Genomic DNA, 17,086 nt, shown 5'->3' on the forward strand with positions numbered 1-17,086 from the left:
TCTTCCTCTTCTGTTTTGGACAAGGTCTTGCTATGTTGCCCAGGTTGGCCTTGAACTGAACTCCTGGACACAAGTGATCCTCCTGCCTCAGCCTCCTGAGTAGTTGGAATAGGTGTACCACTGTTCCTGGTCAGGATTTATCTTGATTTATTTGTTTTGCAAGAAGACAACTAACTTATGTGGTCAGCCCTCCATGTTTGTGGGTTCTGCATTTATACATTCAATCAACCACAGACTGAAAATATTCAGAATGAAAAAAAACCACATCAGAACTGAACACAGACTTTTTTCTTTGTTCAACACAGTGTAACAACGATTTACACAGCATATACATTGTATTAGATATTTTAAGTAATCTAGAGACAATTTAAAGTATATGAGAGGATATACGCAGATTATATGCAGATACTACACCATTTTACACAAGGGACTTGAGCATCCTTGGATTTTGGTATCCTTGGGGTCCAGGAACCAATTCTCCATGGATACTGAGGGTGGATACTGAGGGACAACTGTACTGTCTTCTCTTTCTTCCATAACCCTTATGTCTCATTTGAATTTCTGCTCCACTTGACATGAGCTATTTGGGATCGGAGGTAGGTCTTAATAACAGGAACACAACAATATTAAACAAAAACATCTTCTGGTTTGCCTTCAGTTCTGTCACAGACTGTTTTGCTCAGGAAAAATTCCTTCCTATTTCTGATACTCATTTGTAAAATGGCCTAGATCAATAGTTTTCATGAATCATGTAAGCTGCTTCCTCATCCAAAATGTGAGCTCATCAAAGGTAGGTACTCAATTTTCCTTCCATACCTATATTCTTTGTAATATCATGTGCAAAACAGATGTTCCATAAACTTGCTGATGTTCCCTAGTGTTATGAGCTTTAACAGGGATGAAACCTTAGGACAGACTCTGCTTTGGGTAGGGAGAGCCAGGATTTGGTCTGCTGAGTGCTCCCTAGAGAAACTCATCCTTCAAAAGTATGGGACCTGACCTAGGTGGGGAGCAGCTTCAGTTTCACCACCCCCTTCCCCCGCCACACACACAAAAGGGCAGGTCTGAGTTCCTGCCTTAACTGAATTCTGCTCAACCTCTTCCACCCTTCAGAACCTCTTCTGGTGAGGCCACTCTGTACACTATGGCCATGGAAGAGACATGCCTCGGGAGCCTCAGAATCAGATCAGCCATTATGCCACAAGCCTGAAAGACATCTCAGAAGGTTTCAGAGGGAAGCACAAGGGAGACAAGGAGGAACTGTGGGGTCTGTTCAGAGTACAGCTTTCTCTGGAGATGGAGGCCCAAAGGGGAGGCAGGGTTTACATAGAGACGTCACAGAAGGCAGGTTGGAGGAGTGTGCTAGAAGCAAGGGATCAAGACAGCCAAGGGGCCAATGTCCCCGAAGCAGGTAGCTGGGTGGAGAGTTGGAGTTATGGTAGCAGAATGAGTCAGCATACTGCTCTGCCATTGACAGGTGACATGACTTTGGGTAAATCAATTAACCTTACTTAGTCTCAATGTCTTTACCTGCAAATTGGGGGTAAAAACCTAACCAACTGCAGATCATGCTGTAGTAAAGTAGTGAGAGTCCAAGGAGACTAAGAGGTGTGGGGATGGAAAGAATTATTATCGTTTTTTTTTTTTTTTAATAGGGGAGAGCACTGGAACCTGCTTCTGAAGAGGGGGTCTTGCAATTTAAGAATGCTCAGAGACTGATCATCCCGCCTTCTCCTGCTTCATTCTCAGCAGCCATCTCTGCCCTTGAAGAACTTTTGGTGAAACTGAGAATGCAAGTAGAGCAGAGCGGTTTCAGACAGAGGCCTCAGCCCAATTCTGGCCCGGAGAAGCTCCCCCAAAAGTGAGAAGTGTCCTGATGAAAAGTCAGTGAGAGGGGTGAGATCTAGGAGGTTATGGAGGTTCCCAAGGGCTCTTCTGGTCAGCAAGGTACCCCAAAAGGATTCCAAAGACCAGGTTCCATAATGTCACTGAATATCTTGTCAGCTGGGAAAGGGTCAGGTTGGTCTCCCCTGATACTCAGAACTGCACAGCTGGCCTCTCCCTTTCCAGAGGAGGGATCATTGTTGGCACTGTGGGAGCAGATGAGCCCTCAGCAGGTCACAAGGAGAGCCTGTATTCCCTTCCAAAGGCACTCCCTGTTGAATCCTCCAGATATAGGGGGTAAGTCGCAGACAGATCAAGGCTGGAACATCTGGCAGAGTTTTAAATCCATGTTGATTTGGAGAATACTTTCAGGCTCCAGCCTGGTGCTGCTCCTGCCTTATCATCACTGACAAGGTTCTGCACCCAGGTCTGGCTTTCCCTGATCTTCCTTAGCTACTGTAGCCAGAAGTGTGGGTGCTGGGTCTGCGGAGCCAAACATCTGGCAGATCTGGCTGGCTGTTGGGCAGCATCACAGGGCTGCCATCCCCGGGCCCGCCACGGCCCTTCCAGGAGGAGCTGCTCTGGTGGGAGTTGGGCAGTGATGGGTCATACACCGTCTCCTTCAGCGCCAGCCACAGAGTGTCTCGCTTCCCATTCAGCTGGCCCCGCTCAAGTATTGGCTGGTCAGTGTCATCTAGGTCTTCTGGAGAGGCACCCATGGAATCTGGTACACGGGCACTGGGCTCAGAGGTGCTAAGGCAGGTGTCATCTGAGACGCTGAGCCCCTCCAGGGTGCTGGCTGAGGAGCAGAAGCCATCAGGAAGATCTTCAGCCTTGAGCCTGGGGCAGTGAGCCGGGGTTTCTAGTGAGGCCTGCAAGGGCTCAGCCTTCTGCCCTTGGGAGTCCTGCCTGGCCCCAGTTTTAGGGCTGGGGCCAGCCTGTTTATAGGGAGAGGAGGTCTGCAGGGCTGGGCACTGACTGAAGACTGCCTGGTGGTCCAGGAGCAGATCCCTTGGGGAGGCAGGGGCTGGTGGTGCTCGGGAACAGCAGTTGCCGTCATGAAGCTGCAGATCCTCTGAGAGTACCGAGGGCCGGTGGGATAGCTTGCTGGTGGCTGTGCTAGTGTCAAAGCTGGGGCTCCGGCGCCGTGCCAGGGGCTGAAGCTCATAATGCTCGGAGCAAGATCCAGGTACCCCTCCTATTGGTCGTGACTTTTCTTCATCAGGCTCCCCACTTCCAGCATCCCATGGCAGGTGGGCACAGGGCCAGAGGATCTGTCCACAGTTCTTCTCTGGCCCGAAGAAACAGCACAGAGATTGGAAGAAGAAGCTGGCAAAGCCACAGCTGACGAACTTGACCATCATGAGGATGATGCCCAGCTTGCGATAGAGCAGCACTGTGGCAGGCAGCATGAGCACGCCAGATGCGAACAGAGCAGCGGTTCCTACTGCTGTGGCACGGCTGGTCTGGCGCAGCGAGAAGGCCACGCGGCTCAGGCGGTCAGGATGTGGGCACAGGTGATAGGAGATGCAATAGTTGATAGTGAAATCTACTGAGAGGCCCACAGAGGCAGAGAGAAAGAGAGCCTCAGCAGTGTTGAGCTGCCACTCAAGTAGAACCAGAAGTCCTACAGTGAGCAGTACAGTGCCTGCCACAGCTGCCACAGAGAACAGACTGAGTGGAACATTCCAGGTGCCCAGCAGCAGAGTGGCAAAGGCCAGTGCCAGAGCCAGGCCCAGCACCACAGCAGGTTCTGTGCTCAGACTGTGTTGCAGGCTGTACAGCTCTAGGCGACTGGTGAACCAACCACGGCGGAGGCTGGGAGGTGACCTGCCCAGTTCTGCTGCCAGCCAGCGGCTGATCTCATTGTAGAAGTGGTGGACCTGGTTGTAGTCTGGACTGTACGGGAAGTTGGTCTGGAACTGCAAGACCAGGGCAGCCAGGTTGCCATGGGCATCAAAACGGAGTCCCAAGTCACGGGTGCCATCAGGGCTTTGCTCCTGAGCCATCATCTTGAGGCAATGCAGGAAAAGCTGGGGGGCCCAGGGAAAGTCTGACTGACCACAGCAGACGTTAGGTCCTAGGCGGGCACAGGCCGGGCTCTCTATCCAGTGTTGGAGGGCCTCCATGAAACACAGTGTGGGCCAGCCTTCTGGCTGGGTGCCAAAGAAGCTCTGATTCCGGGCTCGGTGACAGAGTGTCAGAAGCCAGCGCTGGGCTTCTGGACTACTGGCTGAGAAGTCAGGGTCGGTCACTAGTGAGCTGTTGCTGCGAGGGTCCAGGGGGTCGCTAGTGTCCACCGGCAGGATTCCCCACACCAAAACCACGGGCAATTGGCCGCCCTCGTCCGCAGGCAGCTGCTCAAACAGGAACTGCTGCCGATACTCTGCATCGAAGCGCTCGAAGGGGTGACTAGGCCTGAAGACCTGACCGCCAGCCGGCAGCAGAATGGGGAGTTGCAGGCGGGGACTTACGCCGCCGATGTAGGCTCCCCCTGCCGCCAGCGCCGCGAACCAGCAGATCCAGATGTAGCGGAACTTGATGACGCCACAGGGCAGCAGACGCTGAAAGAGCAGGCGCGAGAGGATGGCAATGGCCCTCCGAAAGCCACGGAACCGCCGGTGCAACGCTAGCAACAGCCGCCAGGGGTCGCTGCCGCCCCTTGGGCCCTGCGCCCGGGGCACACAGCCGCGCGCCAGGTAGCGCTCATGGAGTACCGCGGAGGCGGGCAGCCAGACCAGTGTGAGCGCCATGTGCACTAGCACAGCGGTGCCCATGAAGAGGGCGAAGCAGCGCACCGCGGGCAAGCGGCTCAGGTAGCTGCCGTAGAAAGCCGCGCCGGTGGTGAGGCCGGAGACCAGCAGCAGGTAGCCAAAGTGGTGCATCGTGCGGCCCACGCGCTGCGCCAGGCCCCCAGAGGGCACCTGGCTTTTGCTGAGGCGCCATAGGTCGTAGAAGATGAGTGTGTGGTTGACGCAGACACCGCTAAGCAGGATGAGGGCTGCCAGATTTACAAAAGGGAAGTAGGCCATGCGGAAGGCAACGTGGTAAAGAAAGAAGGCCACCAGTAGGGAGCCCAGCACCCCCAGCATAACCATGAGCGTGATGAAGAGTGAGCGCAGGTAGAGAGCAATGCTGAAGAAGATGGCAACCAGGGCCAGCAAGGGGTACACCGTATCCAGGGCCAGATAGTGCTTCAGCAGCTCCTGCTTGATGCCCAGGTCCATGCCGGTAATGGACGTATAGTTGTCAGAGAGGTCCCAGGGGTTGACTAGGCCATCTAGGTAGATGTCCATCATGGAGGCACCCTTTAGGGTGGGCAGGAAGAGCAGGCTATATTTGAGGGAGGGCACCTGGTAGTCAGCAGTCTGGGGACTCAGAAAGTCCCTATCTAGCAGAAAGTGAAGGAGTTGGTAGATGGCACTGCTCCGGGAGCACTTGGTGGGAATCTGGGCACAGTGTGGGGATTTGTCATGCCCAGGTCCCAGACAAGAGGGTACCAGGACACCACGATGGTAATAGGGGGCGCAGGCCCGCAGCAGGGCCAGTATGCGGGCTGCATCAGCTTGGGTAGTGTCCAGGCAGGAGGAGCGGTTGGAGAGCATAGCCAGATAGTTGCCCAGCGACCAGCTGGGGCAGCACTGGTTGGCTGCTGTACGCTGACATAGAGCCCCAAAGCGGGGATGGGAGCGGATCTGTGGGGCACACAGCAGAAGAGAGCTCAGGGGCAGTCCAGGAGCCCAGGTTTTCCCAGCCCTGTCCTAATCCTCTCACCTTTCAGGTTACAGGGCAGAGACAAAGAAATATCTTTACAGCCCAACAGAATTGGCTTGTCTCAGAGTTGCTTTTAGCTTCTGGCACTGAGCCAGGAGCTGTATCTTGGATTCATCAAAGAGGAGCCTCAGGGATGCTGCCTGAGGCCTCAACTGAGAAGCCACCCCTAGGGATCCCCAAAAGTCACATATCCCAACTCTGCACCGCCTGGGCCATGAGTGGGAGTGGAGGTGGCAACCATATTATGGAACAGGATCAAGAGACTAGGGGGCTGGAAGCGAGCAATGGAAAAAGTAGAGACCTGAACATTCCAGGATCAGGGTCACTGCCAAACCCCACCCCACTACCTCTCTCCCTGGTCTGCTTAATTCCTCTTAGGGTCAGAGCTGTTTCTTCTTCATTCCTCCTTACCTCTTCCACTCTGTTATTGACATCACAACAGCTGGTATATAGTACAGAGAGCTCCAGCCTGGGAGTCAGGGACCTTACTCTGCCACTAACAGTCTGTGTGGCCCTAGGCCTGAGATCACAGTGATGACAATGGTAATGTTTACTGAACAATTTCTGTTGCCAGTCATTATGCTGTATTTTCCTGAATTCTATTTTGTTTAATTGTCCCAACATACCTAAGAAGGAGGTATTGTTATTATCCACATTTAACTTATATGGGGGCTGAGGGTGTAGCTAGTGGTAGAGTGTGTGCTTAGCATGTATGAGGCCCTGGGGTTGATCCCCAGCACCACAAAAAGAAAACAACAACATATATAGAGACTGAGGCACTGAGAGGTTAAGTCATGCACCAAGGGAGCTTTGGAGTTCATCTTGAACTCAAGCATCTGACTCCAGAACATGTTCTTAACCCGTGTCTTTTGGTACTCTAGATATCCTGATGTGAGGCAAGGGGCATAGGCTCCTGAATGGTTTTCACACTGTTTTTAGCAGCGAGCCTTTCTACAGATGTTATCATATATGGTTCTCCAGTTAGCATAATTGGATTGGCTTGAGTTGATGAGGGCTGGGACCTTAAATCTCACAGTCTCAGTCCCCTAGGCCAGAGCCTCCTCAATAGCACTTGAGGTACTTTCTCAGGACTCTAAAAACCCAGGCTTTGCTCAGGTTTTCTTGTGGCAACTGTAGTTTGACTTTCCTAAAAGCAGTCAACTCTTTTTATCCCACCCCAAATGGGAGTCTCTCTGAAGAGTTGAATGATTTTCTAAATGTGGAATGCTCTTCCCTACTCTACCATGGCAATTTTGGCTCAGCTTATTCTTGGGATCAGGCCCCTTATGTGCTTAGTTTCCCCCAATACCCCTGGCACCTCCCCAGCCAGCTCACCTGCTCCTGTTCCATGCGACACATAGAATGGATGGCATGCAGGTTCCACAGGCTGCCCACAGTGGTGGACATGAACACCAGCTTTGCGTTGCTCTTCTCTGTAACACACCCCCTTGGAGCTCAGCCCAGGTTTTGGGCCCACCACCAAAGGGAAGATGCTTACCCAGGGCCACCAGAGGGGTAGAGTCCCAGGAGCCTGAAACCCATTCCTGACTCCCTGATCCTGCCCCTGTGCCCCACCCCCACCCAGCTTGATCCCACTGGCTTGGAGTATCTGGGATCTGCTTCATTCTCCCAGCTGTAACACAACACATTGACTTGAATGTGGCCAGCTGGCTGCCTTCTCTTTCTGTCTGCCCACATTTGTTCTGGGCCTGCCCATCCTACTAGGTAGGGAAGGGACCACCATGGATACCAGGGCTGGCCAACCTATTGCTTACCAGGGGGGCCACAGAAGAAGTTCTCCTGCCCTCTTTCCTCAGGGGGCTCCACCATTCTCCGGGCCCGGACCACACTCTCCTGAGCCTTGTCCCAGTGTATAGGATTCAGAGTGCTATGGGAGTTCAAGCTGAGGAAGAGAGAATTTCTGTACCAGGTACCATTAAGAGTGGAAGCTCACAGAGACCAGAGATCACTCCCCAGGGAGTTCCAGCAAGCTCCTCTGACCTGCCTTTGAGGAGGTCACTCGATGTTCCCTCCCTAGAGACCATGTTCTTCCTCCCTTTCCCACCCTCAGTGGAAAGATGGGAATCTGTTACCTGTTCAGATCCATGTCTGGGGAAAGGGAAAGCAGGTTCCTGGGGCCTGTGAGAGCCTGCAGTGCTTTCCACACTTCTAGCTTTCGTCCAATGTCTGTATCCCGAGGTTCAAAGCCCTGCAGGGAGGTGGAGAGGAGTTCTCCATCTGGGCTGTTCCCAGCTCTGCCCCTTTGGTTCCCTGGAGCAGGAAGGGCCAGACTACTTGTGCAGTTGTAGACGTATAACCTCTGTGATATCTCTGTAGCTCTCTCTGGAGGTCAAGACCCAACCATTCCTTCCCTACCCAAGCTGGGTCAACTTTGTCCCCAGACTGAGCTGCAGTGGCCAGGCCTGGGGCCCCCCTCCCTCCTCTTGACTTCTCACCAGTAAAGGGTTGGAGAAGTCAGGCAGCTGGCTTCCCAGTAGTCCAGCCAGGGTGCAGAGGAGGATGAAAGCTAAACACACTAGCAGCACGGCCACTGGCCACTCAGCAATCAGCTGGGAATAGCTGGGAAAGAAGGAGGGAACCATATGAGTTGGTGTTGGGTGTGGTAATAAGTGGATGTGAGCTTAGAATCCACCAAGAAGTGGTGGTAGAGCAGAAAGCACATGGAACAGGGTTAAACTGGGCACCAGCCTGGTCACCTCTAGGAATCCAGGGGAGGCCCAGGCCTACCTCTTTGGCATCCGGAAGGACCGTTCCTGCCTGCGGGAAAAGAAGAAAAGACACTTGTTTGCCAGAGTCTTTTTGTGGGGTATATGTGGGACAGAGGTGGGGTGGGAGGGTATGAAAGAATAGAGGGTGGGGCATAAAGGAAGATGGCATTAATCCTTTTAGAGCTTTCCCACTCCCAAGCTCTAACCCTTTCTTCCTACTTCCATCAGAGGAAAGAGACATCCAGGCTGCCTTCTAAGAAAGGAATTCAGACCCCCAGCAGTCTGTTCCATTTTAAAACCCTGTTCTACCTTTCAGTGGTAGCTGACAGGCTGCTGGACCCCTCCTTACCTGACGCTGACCACATGGTGTTGCACAGAAGGCGGCTTCCAGACCCCATCACGCTGTGAGGGGACTGGAGAAGCATTGATGTTGGAGCCATGGGAGCATAAAGCTGCCTGGTCTCCAGGCCCTAGTAGAGAACTGCCTTCTTGATATTCTTGCGGTTGCCGCGAATAGGTGAAATGACCAGGGGCTAAGGCGCCGGTCGGATCTAGAGCCTGAAGGGTGGAAGTTGGTGGTGGGGGTCCCGAAGAGCTGGAAGGGTCCTCAAGAGGACAGCTGTGGAGGGAACAGCTTCTCTCTGGGCTAGCCTCAGGAGCCATGGCCTTGGTCTGGGACCTGGGAAGAGAGCAGGCAGAAAAGATAGGGGTGGAGGATGGTGGCAGGTCATTCTATGTTCAGTAAGAATTGTTCAGCAAGGGAAGACAAGTAGCCAGGGCCCAGGGTTGTTTTATTTACTAGTCCTGGGCAGTGGTGAGAAGGGTGGAGGCTCAAAGTCTGCATCCCCAACCTTCTTCTTAGGGTCTGCTCTCTCATTCACTCATGCATCCATGAATTTTAAAGACATTGTCAGCAGCCTGCCACATGCCAGACACTGAATGTGGTGTTACATATATAATATATATATTTTTTGAGATAGGGTCCTACTGTGTTGCCAATGTTGACCTCAAACTGAACATCATTCTGCCTCATTCTCCCAAGTAGTTGGGATTACAGGTGCACATGACGGAGCTCAGCTTGTATACATGATCTTCTCCTTATAAAAATCTCATAAGGGAAGCATTTACTTCTTTTATAGATTTGAAAGCAGGTTCCATGCGAGTTGAAGACCTGGAGCTTGAAGCTGCTTCTTCTGACTTGTAGCCCTGTGTTCTTCCTGCTGTACTCGCCTGCTCATTCACTTGATAGGTATCTACTGAGCATCTGCAGTACTGTAGCACTCTTGTTCCCATCTTAGAGCCTTGGAACCTTCTCTTCTTTCTGCTTTGTCCCCCACCCCCCCCCCCCCAATTGCCTGGTCTCTGTGTGTGTGTGTGTGTGTGTGTGTGTGTGTGTGTGTGTGTGTGTGTTTGAGAGAGAGAGAGAGAGAGAGAAACTCATCCTTTTTCTAAAATTTCTGATCTGTTACCTCCTCAGAGAAGTCTTCCTGACTACTCTTTCTAGAGTAGTTACCCACCATCGTAAATCTTTTTTTTTTCCATCATCATATTTCTTCATAGCATTCACTGCAATTGGATATTATAGAATTGTATTTCTTGCCTGTCTCTCATGTGCAATGTGAGGGCTAGGAAAAATAGGGACCTGGTTTGGCTCATCTCCATATCTCTAGTGCCTTGAACAGTGCATTGCATACAGAAGGTGCCTGGCTACTAAGAGTGCTGCTAGGATGAATAAGTCCCAGCCCTTGCCCTCTAGGCACTCACAGCAGACAGTCCAACATATTGGTTTGTATGAGAAAGGAAAACACTGTAATGGGCCATGCAGAAAGCAGAAGGTTTGATCTGCAAGGGTGTGCACAGTTGGAAGAATGTGGCAGGGAGTCAGTGATAGATTCTTTCTTCCAAAATTACTTCTTGGGCAATGCTCTGTGCATGGATTTAGCACCCTACTCCTTGGGTCCACAGGGAGACAGAGTCCCTCCCCAGTGACAGGACTGCCAGACCCAGAACAGGAAAAGATGGCAGGAGAGCAAGCTGCTTGAAGGCCATGATGGTTCCCAGGGGATTCAGGGTTGGGCACTTTGGCAGAGCCTATCCTGCCTGGCTTACTCAGCCCGCCAGAGCTTGCATGGCTCACATGAGACAGCCAGGTCTATGCTGAGCCAATCTTGGCTTCCAGTCCTACCTGCTGCACTGCCGAAGAGGCAGTGGGCCAGAGTCCTGGCCACAGTGGCAGGTGGATATTGCCCATGGAGGCTGAGTGTTGCCCAGAGACTAAGTAGAGGAATTGGAAAAAATAAGCAAGCACTGCTTCTTTTTCCAGAATGATGCTGGCTGGCCTGGCAGTCTGGGAGATAATGACCCTTATGCTCAGGGTAAAATGGGAGAATAGTGGAGGTGGGCTCCTGGCTCTACTTCTGACTGCTTTCCTGAGCTCTGTGGTTTCAGGAAATGCTCACAATCACTGGAGCATTGGCATCCTTGTCTGTTGAGGATATGATGAAAACATCCACCTTTCAATTTTGATATGTGATTCAATAAATGTGAGGTACCCAGCATGGAGCTTAGCATGTAGAAGACACATTTACTTTCTTGCCCTTTCCTACACTCAGTACTGCAAGGATCAAGTGCTTTAAGAATATGTTTAAATGGAGGAATGATGGATTGTATAGAGGAAAATGAGGGGTGGGGAGGGAGTGGGGAAAGAAAAAATAATAGAATGAGACAAACGTTATTATCCTATGTACATGTATGATTACGCAAACGGTGTGACTCTACTTTGTGTACAACCAGAGAAACGAAAGTTGTACCCTATTTGTGTACAATATATCAAAAGAAAAAAATTGTGTTTATATTTTTAATTTGTCCTCTTTTGCATCTCAGCTAATATATTTCCATGTCAGAACTTCTCACACTTGAGGATCTCATATGTAATTATAAATACTTTCTTGTTATCCAAAAGCTGCTTAATTTGATCTCATGAGTTAAATCATTACTACTTATTTTTTAGTAGCTCAGCATTTAGAAGAATAAGATTTTTTTTTTTTTTTTTTGCACCAGGGATTGAACCCAGGGATCCTTAACCACTGAGCCATATTCCCAGTCCTTTTTTATGTTTTATTTAGAGACAGGGTCTCACTAAGTTGCTTAGGGTCTCATTAAGTTGCTGAAGCTGGCTTTGAACTCACGATCCTCCTGCCTCAGCCTCCTGAGTTGCTGGAATTATAGGTGTGTGCCACTGTGCCAGGTAAGAATAAGAATTTGACTAAAGTTGTTCTAAAGCAAGAACTTGGATGACTCCATGAAACTAATGGCATAAACAACCAGTGTCCTGGCAGATGGAAGACCCTGTAGGTCAATCTCTGTGGGACAAAGAGAACGTGGGTAAATGGCCTGGGTTATAAATGGTGATATTTACTAATTAAAGACTTTTAATTCTATGGCTTTCTGTTTTGAGCACCTATCATGTGCTCACCCCTGTGCTTGGATCCTGAAGGCATGAAGATGACACATTAGCCTTGGTCTCCCTCTTCAGAGCGGGGCCTGTCTTAGAGAGGACAGTGGGGTGGGATAGCCAGTGTAGAAATGAGGGACCTGTTTCAGTTGCCCACCCCTTAGAGCACTAAGCACTGGGCTTGTTCTAGGAGCCAGGCCTCCACTTAGAGTGTCAGTATTTTTACATTAGAGGAAGCCCGCATACTAGAGGTGTTGGAGGAGAATTGAAGCCCCCTTCCTGCCAAACCTTCTAAACTTATCCCCTTCCTAAGTTGGTTCATGTTCAAGAGGGATCTAGGATCCTTTCTCCTCCTCAGTTTGCTTCCACTGGGGGTTTCCTGGCCCCAGCTCATTCCCTTCAACCCGTTCTATTCTTCTCCAGGGACCCAGGATCAGCTGCCCCCAATCATACTCTTCTCAACAGTGCCTACCCTTATCAATATGGCAGAATTTGAAATCCTCCACATTCTAACTGCTGTAGAGCTGAGCCTTTGCCCCAGGACTCCCCATGAAATGAGCCACACTCCACTCTTCTTGGAATGAAATCTTTCTTCTGCCAGTACCTGCTGTCCTCTGCTCTCAGGAGACCCAGTAATCTTATAGGAATTAAGTACTCTCGTCCTTGCATCCCCAGGGGATTTTCATTCTCACCCTCTTGGTTCTGAGACTCTAACTGGGATGAATAATCTCCTGGAAGGCCTGCCCAGGCCCTCTGACCTATAAATGACTGAGACAGGCAGGCAGGAAGGGGAATACTCATTTCACTCAGGAGGCCAACATCACAGCAATCAGGGCCTTGCTGACAGAGACCTAGACACAGAGCCCCAAGTTGGGAGCCCCATGAGGAGCAAATGTATATGTGTCCCTCCCCTGATTTCTTTTCTTTATCTTTCTTTCTTTTTTTTTTTAGATGGGATCTTGCCTTTTTGCACAGGCTGTCATTCCCAAGCCCACAGAACACAACCACCTGGACATCCATGTGATCCCACAGAGTGGCCAGAACAGATGAGGGAGTAGCTCACATCACAAGGAAAATGAAAAGGTAATTTTATTATTATTTTTTTATATTAATTATTGTTATTATTATTATTTGGTTCTGGGGATTGAGCCCAGGGGTACTTAACCACTGAGCCACATCTCCAGTACTTTTTATTTTTTCTTTTGAGACAGGGTCTCACTAAGTTGCTTATTATTATTTTCTATGGTACTGGGGATTGAACCTAGGAGTGCTTTACCACTGAGCTACATCTCCAGCTCTTTTTATTTTATTTTAAGACAAATCTCCCTAAATTGCCAAGACTGGCCTCAAACTTGTGATCCTCCTGCCTTAGTCCCCCAAATTGCTGGGATTATAGTCATGTGCCACCACATCCAGCTAAAAAAGCAATTTTAAAAACACAAAAAATTAAATTCCTATAGTCAATTTGTTAAAAATTGTGGGGTGTGGCTGGGGGCGTGGCTCAGTGGTAGAGAGCTTGCCTTGCATGTACAAGGCCCTGGGTTCCATCCCTAGCACTGCAAAAAAAAAAAAAAAAAAAAAAAAAAAAATTTAAAAATAATTAAAAATAAAAACAACTGTGGGGTGGCTGGGTGCAGTAGCACACACCTGTAATTTAATTTACTGGGGAGGCTAAAGAATGAGGATCCCTTGAGCCCAGGAGTTTCAGGACAGCCTGTGCCAAAAAGCAAGATCCCATCTTAAAAAGAAATAAATAAATAAATAAATAAATCAGGGGAGGGACTGGGGCTGTAGTATAGTATAGCATTTGGCATGTGGGAATCCCTGGGTTCAATCCCCAATACTGCTTAAAAAAAATCGTGCTGTCTCCCTGTTTGTGTGTGTGTGGGTATGTCTTATTTATCATGTATCCATCTCTGGAGTTCTACTTAGCTCAGCAGGAACATATTTGTATTTCTTCTTCTTCTTCCTCTTCCTCTTCTCCTTCTCCTCCTCTTCTTCCTTCTTTTTTTTTTTTTTTTTTTTTTTTTTTTTTTTTTGCAGTGCTGGGGATTGAACCCAGGGCCTTGTGCTCGCAAGGCAAGTACTCTACCAACTGAGCTATCTCCCCAGCCTACCTTCTTATTTATTTATTTATTTATTTTGCAGTACTGGGGATTGAGCCCAGAGGTGCTTTATCACTGAGATCTATCCCTAGCCCTTTATTTTATATTTTAAATTTTGAGACAGGGTCTCTCAGGCTGTTGTGATCCTTCTGCCTCAGTTTTCTGAATTGCTGGGATTACAGATGTGAGCCACTGCACCAATCATATTTGTATTTATTGAATTGAATTGAGTCTCTATGCCTGCATCGTATCCATGATCTCAGGGAAATGCAGAGAGGGGTCAGAGGTCTCTGGGAATTGCTGGAAGACAGCAAGAGATTCTTATGCCCCGGGGGAAATGAACGCATCAGACAGGGCTGAGCCTTGGCAAATTATACCAGATGGCAAATATCTCTCCTGCCCCTTCTACAAATACTTCTGGCTCTAGGGTCCTGTTCTGCCCTATCATTGCTTTTCCCCTTTTTTTGGTTAAGCCATAGCTACAAGTAGGCCCCCGATACTGGAAACACATCCATCTTGTGTCTCACTCTCTTGAAGAAGGTTCTGTGCCTTCTAGACTGATATATTAATAATAGAGGGGAAAACAGGTTTGTCACCACTTGTGGGGCTTTCTCTTCCCTATGAGATACAGAATGTGAATTTTAACTGGTGCAGTCTGGAGACAATGTGTCCATCTCTGCTTTTGCTCCCAAAGAATGTTTTTTATTTCAGTCTAGGCGGGAGAGAGAGAGAGACAGTGCCACGTCAGAGGAGAGATTCTGGGGGCAGCAGAGCCAGACAGGGCACAGAAATTGCGCCATCTTGCTACCTGTCTGGGCTGTTCCATTACACATATGGTGGAGGAAGGCAGAGGAAAGGCACTCAGATCTGGGATAGATCCTCAGCAGGAAGGTATCCTTCCTGTCCCACCAGTCTGGGGCTGCTTCAGTGGTCATCCAGACCACCTGAATCTGAGAGCCTTAGTGACTCCAGTGAAAGCCAGTGGCTGCCACAGGCAAGAACTCACACAGATATGTGCACAGCTGGGGACCATGCAGGGCAGGCAAGCGACTGACAGTGATAAACAGGCAAGCAAATGACGGTGACAGACAAAGACAGTCACTGACGTAGCTGCCGAATGTCTGCCCTCCCCAGGACACTAGCCTTGGTAAGCCTGTTATCCACGGTACATGCGCACCCCCATGCACACTGACAAGCTGGATCCCAGGTTGACATGGCTGCGGACTTGAGGCCTTTTGCGAAGACGCAGAGGTAGTGCCTAAAGGGAGGGGTTAGGGAGGCCAGGGGAAAGTGGGAAACCGTGGCCTTAGAGGAAGGGTAAGAACAGTGGGTGGGGCAGGTCCCCCAGACAGTGAGGGTGATGGGGGATGATAATGGGGGGTGTCAGAAAGCGAGTAAATTTACCTGGCAGGATAAGGGCATATTGACCCCTCCCCCCCAAAAGGGGCAAAAGGGAAGGGATGGGCAATGAATAGGGCAACAAATGGATACCTGGAGCAGAGGTGCTGAGAAGATCTTCGAGCCGGATCTGCAGAGCTGTTCCTCCCTACCTGTCCGAGGAGCTGCCTTTTGGGGACAAGGGATCCCCTTCGGGCCTCTGCTCCCCTTTCGGACACGGGCCAGGAGACAGACTGCTGCAGCCGCTGCGGCTGCTGCCACCGTCCATGCCCGTGGGCGGCGCCGCTGTCCGAGAGCTGGTGCTGAAGCAGCGGCAGCGGCGGGCTGGTGCGCATGCGTCAGCGACCGCAGACCAGTCGCTGGGCGGGGCCGAGGAGGAGCCCAGCCAATGGGCGCGGGCCTGGGGGGTTCAGGGACAGAGGCTTCCCGCGGCGCCGCCGCAATGGGGACCTGGGGTGGGGGTGGGGGTTGTCTTGCAGAATGGCGGTGGGGCCAGGGTGTAGGCCCATCTACCCAGTCCAAGTCTAAGTGATTTTAGGAGTCTGGTGGTCTGGCCCTTTCTGGGGACCTCGGACTTCTCATAAGGAACCAAGGAGCGCTACACATGCAGAGATCCCCACTTGAAACGCAGGCTTCCACCTCCGCGTTTCGCAGCGCAGAACCCCGAGTGGACTAGAGTCCGCATTCTTTTCGGATCCGCTTAGCCCCCTCCTCTCCTCCCCAGTAAGGCTAAACGTCTGCTTAAAATTTGGGTCTCCCTTCCTGTCGATTTAGACCTGGACCTGGGTCTGTGCCCCTCAGCTATGGAACCCGGATTCGGTTATTAAAGTGCGCAATACGGGGAGGAGGGAGGGAGAAGAGAAACGCCCAGAATGCTCAGCTCCCTTTCCTACAATCACCACTACTTCCCACCTCAGCCTGGGTGGGACCCGATAGCCACTCACTCCGGAACACTTGTCTGCTATCCCATAGGGAATAGCTCTGAGGGACAGAGGAGAAGAGCAAATTTGGAGGTGATGGACTTGAGACAGGCCTGGCTAGAGGGATGTAGCAAAACTAGAATAGATATTAGCAATATGAGAAGCCTGGAGGCTGGGAAGTGGAGAGGGTCCTGGATGTGGGATTTGAATAGACAGAAAGGGTTTCACAGCAGGCAGGCTGTCCATTTCCTGGCTCTGATGCTGGAAGCATGGGGCTCAGAGAGAGTCAGAACCCATGAGATGCTATTAACATCTCTTCTCTTCAGCTTGTGATAGAGAAGGAGCAATGTGCAGAGGAGGGAAGACGCTCTTCCTAATAGGCCTTAGGGAAAACTTCCTGGAGATGGTGGGACTTCGGCTGGCTTGGAAGGCTCTGAAAATGTGGAGGTAGGAGACAGGGAGGGCATGCCTGTTCTGGGATAGGAGACAGAGAACTCCTAAAATTCAGGAGGTTGGGAAACTCCGTGTATTTTCAGGGAATAGTAAGAAATTCACCTGGTTAATAGGGAACCTTTGAAGACTTTGGCTGTGTAGAATGAGGTGTGCAAGCTAGAATCCTGGAAGCCCACCAGATCTGGGCATACAGGACAGGATAGAGGTGATGGGGCCACATGGAGGACCCTTTATGGTAGGGAGAAGTAGGGAAAAGAAAGGAGGGTGACCTTATACATGCCGTGGGTACCACTGAGCCAAACTCTGGTGAAGGACAGACTGGTTATCCTGTTTTCACAACATGGAAACTCAGAAACAACCAGACCCTTT

The 17,086-nt window shown here is 50.5% G+C and overlaps 1 protein-coding gene across 2 annotated transcripts; it reads right to left on the minus strand.

Moving 5' to 3' along the window:
- Positions 1-207: 207 nt before the first annotated feature.
- On the minus strand, positions 208-15,650 carry Disp2 (dispatched RND transporter family member 2). Of its 2 annotated transcripts, none has more exons than XM_047541729.1 (8): positions 15,497-15,612; positions 8,737-9,066; positions 8,407-8,436; positions 8,115-8,238; positions 7,752-7,867; positions 7,434-7,561; positions 6,994-7,091; positions 208-5,579 (listed from the first exon to the last, which is right to left on the minus strand). In XM_047541729.1, exons 1-8 carry the CDS (start codon positions 15,610-15,612, stop codon positions 2,334-2,336), a joined length of 4,188 nt encoding a protein of 1,395 aa, XP_047397685.1. In that variant the 3' UTR covers positions 208-2,333. The 2 variants fall into 2 exon arrangements, with proteins under 2 accessions (XP_047397685.1, XP_047397684.1); XM_047541728.1 differs by having other exon boundaries at positions 209-5,579; positions 15,438-15,650.
- Positions 15,651-17,086: the final 1,436 nt, after the last annotated feature.

The sequence above is a fragment of the Sciurus carolinensis genome, chromosome 2, assembly GCF_902686445.1.
Source record: "Sciurus carolinensis chromosome 2, mSciCar1.2, whole genome shotgun sequence".
NCBI classification, from domain to species: Eukaryota; Metazoa; Chordata; class Mammalia; order Rodentia; family Sciuridae; genus Sciurus; species Sciurus carolinensis.

Bases quoted from the DNA above. Each gene is read 5' to 3' on its own strand.
- Disp2 (XM_047541729.1), bottom strand. From the start codon at position 15,612: ATGGACGGTGGCAGCAGCCGCAGCGGCTGCAGCAGTCTGTCTCCTGGC. The intron at 7,868-8,114 runs GTGAGAAGTCAA...ACCTCCCTGCAG, and splicing joins ACTTCTCCAACCCTTTACTG to GGCTTTGAACCTCGGGATAC. The intron at 7,092-7,433 runs GTAAGCAATAGG...GGTGTGTTACAG, and splicing joins CTTCTTCTGTGGCCCCCCTG to AGAAGAGCAACGCAAAGCTG.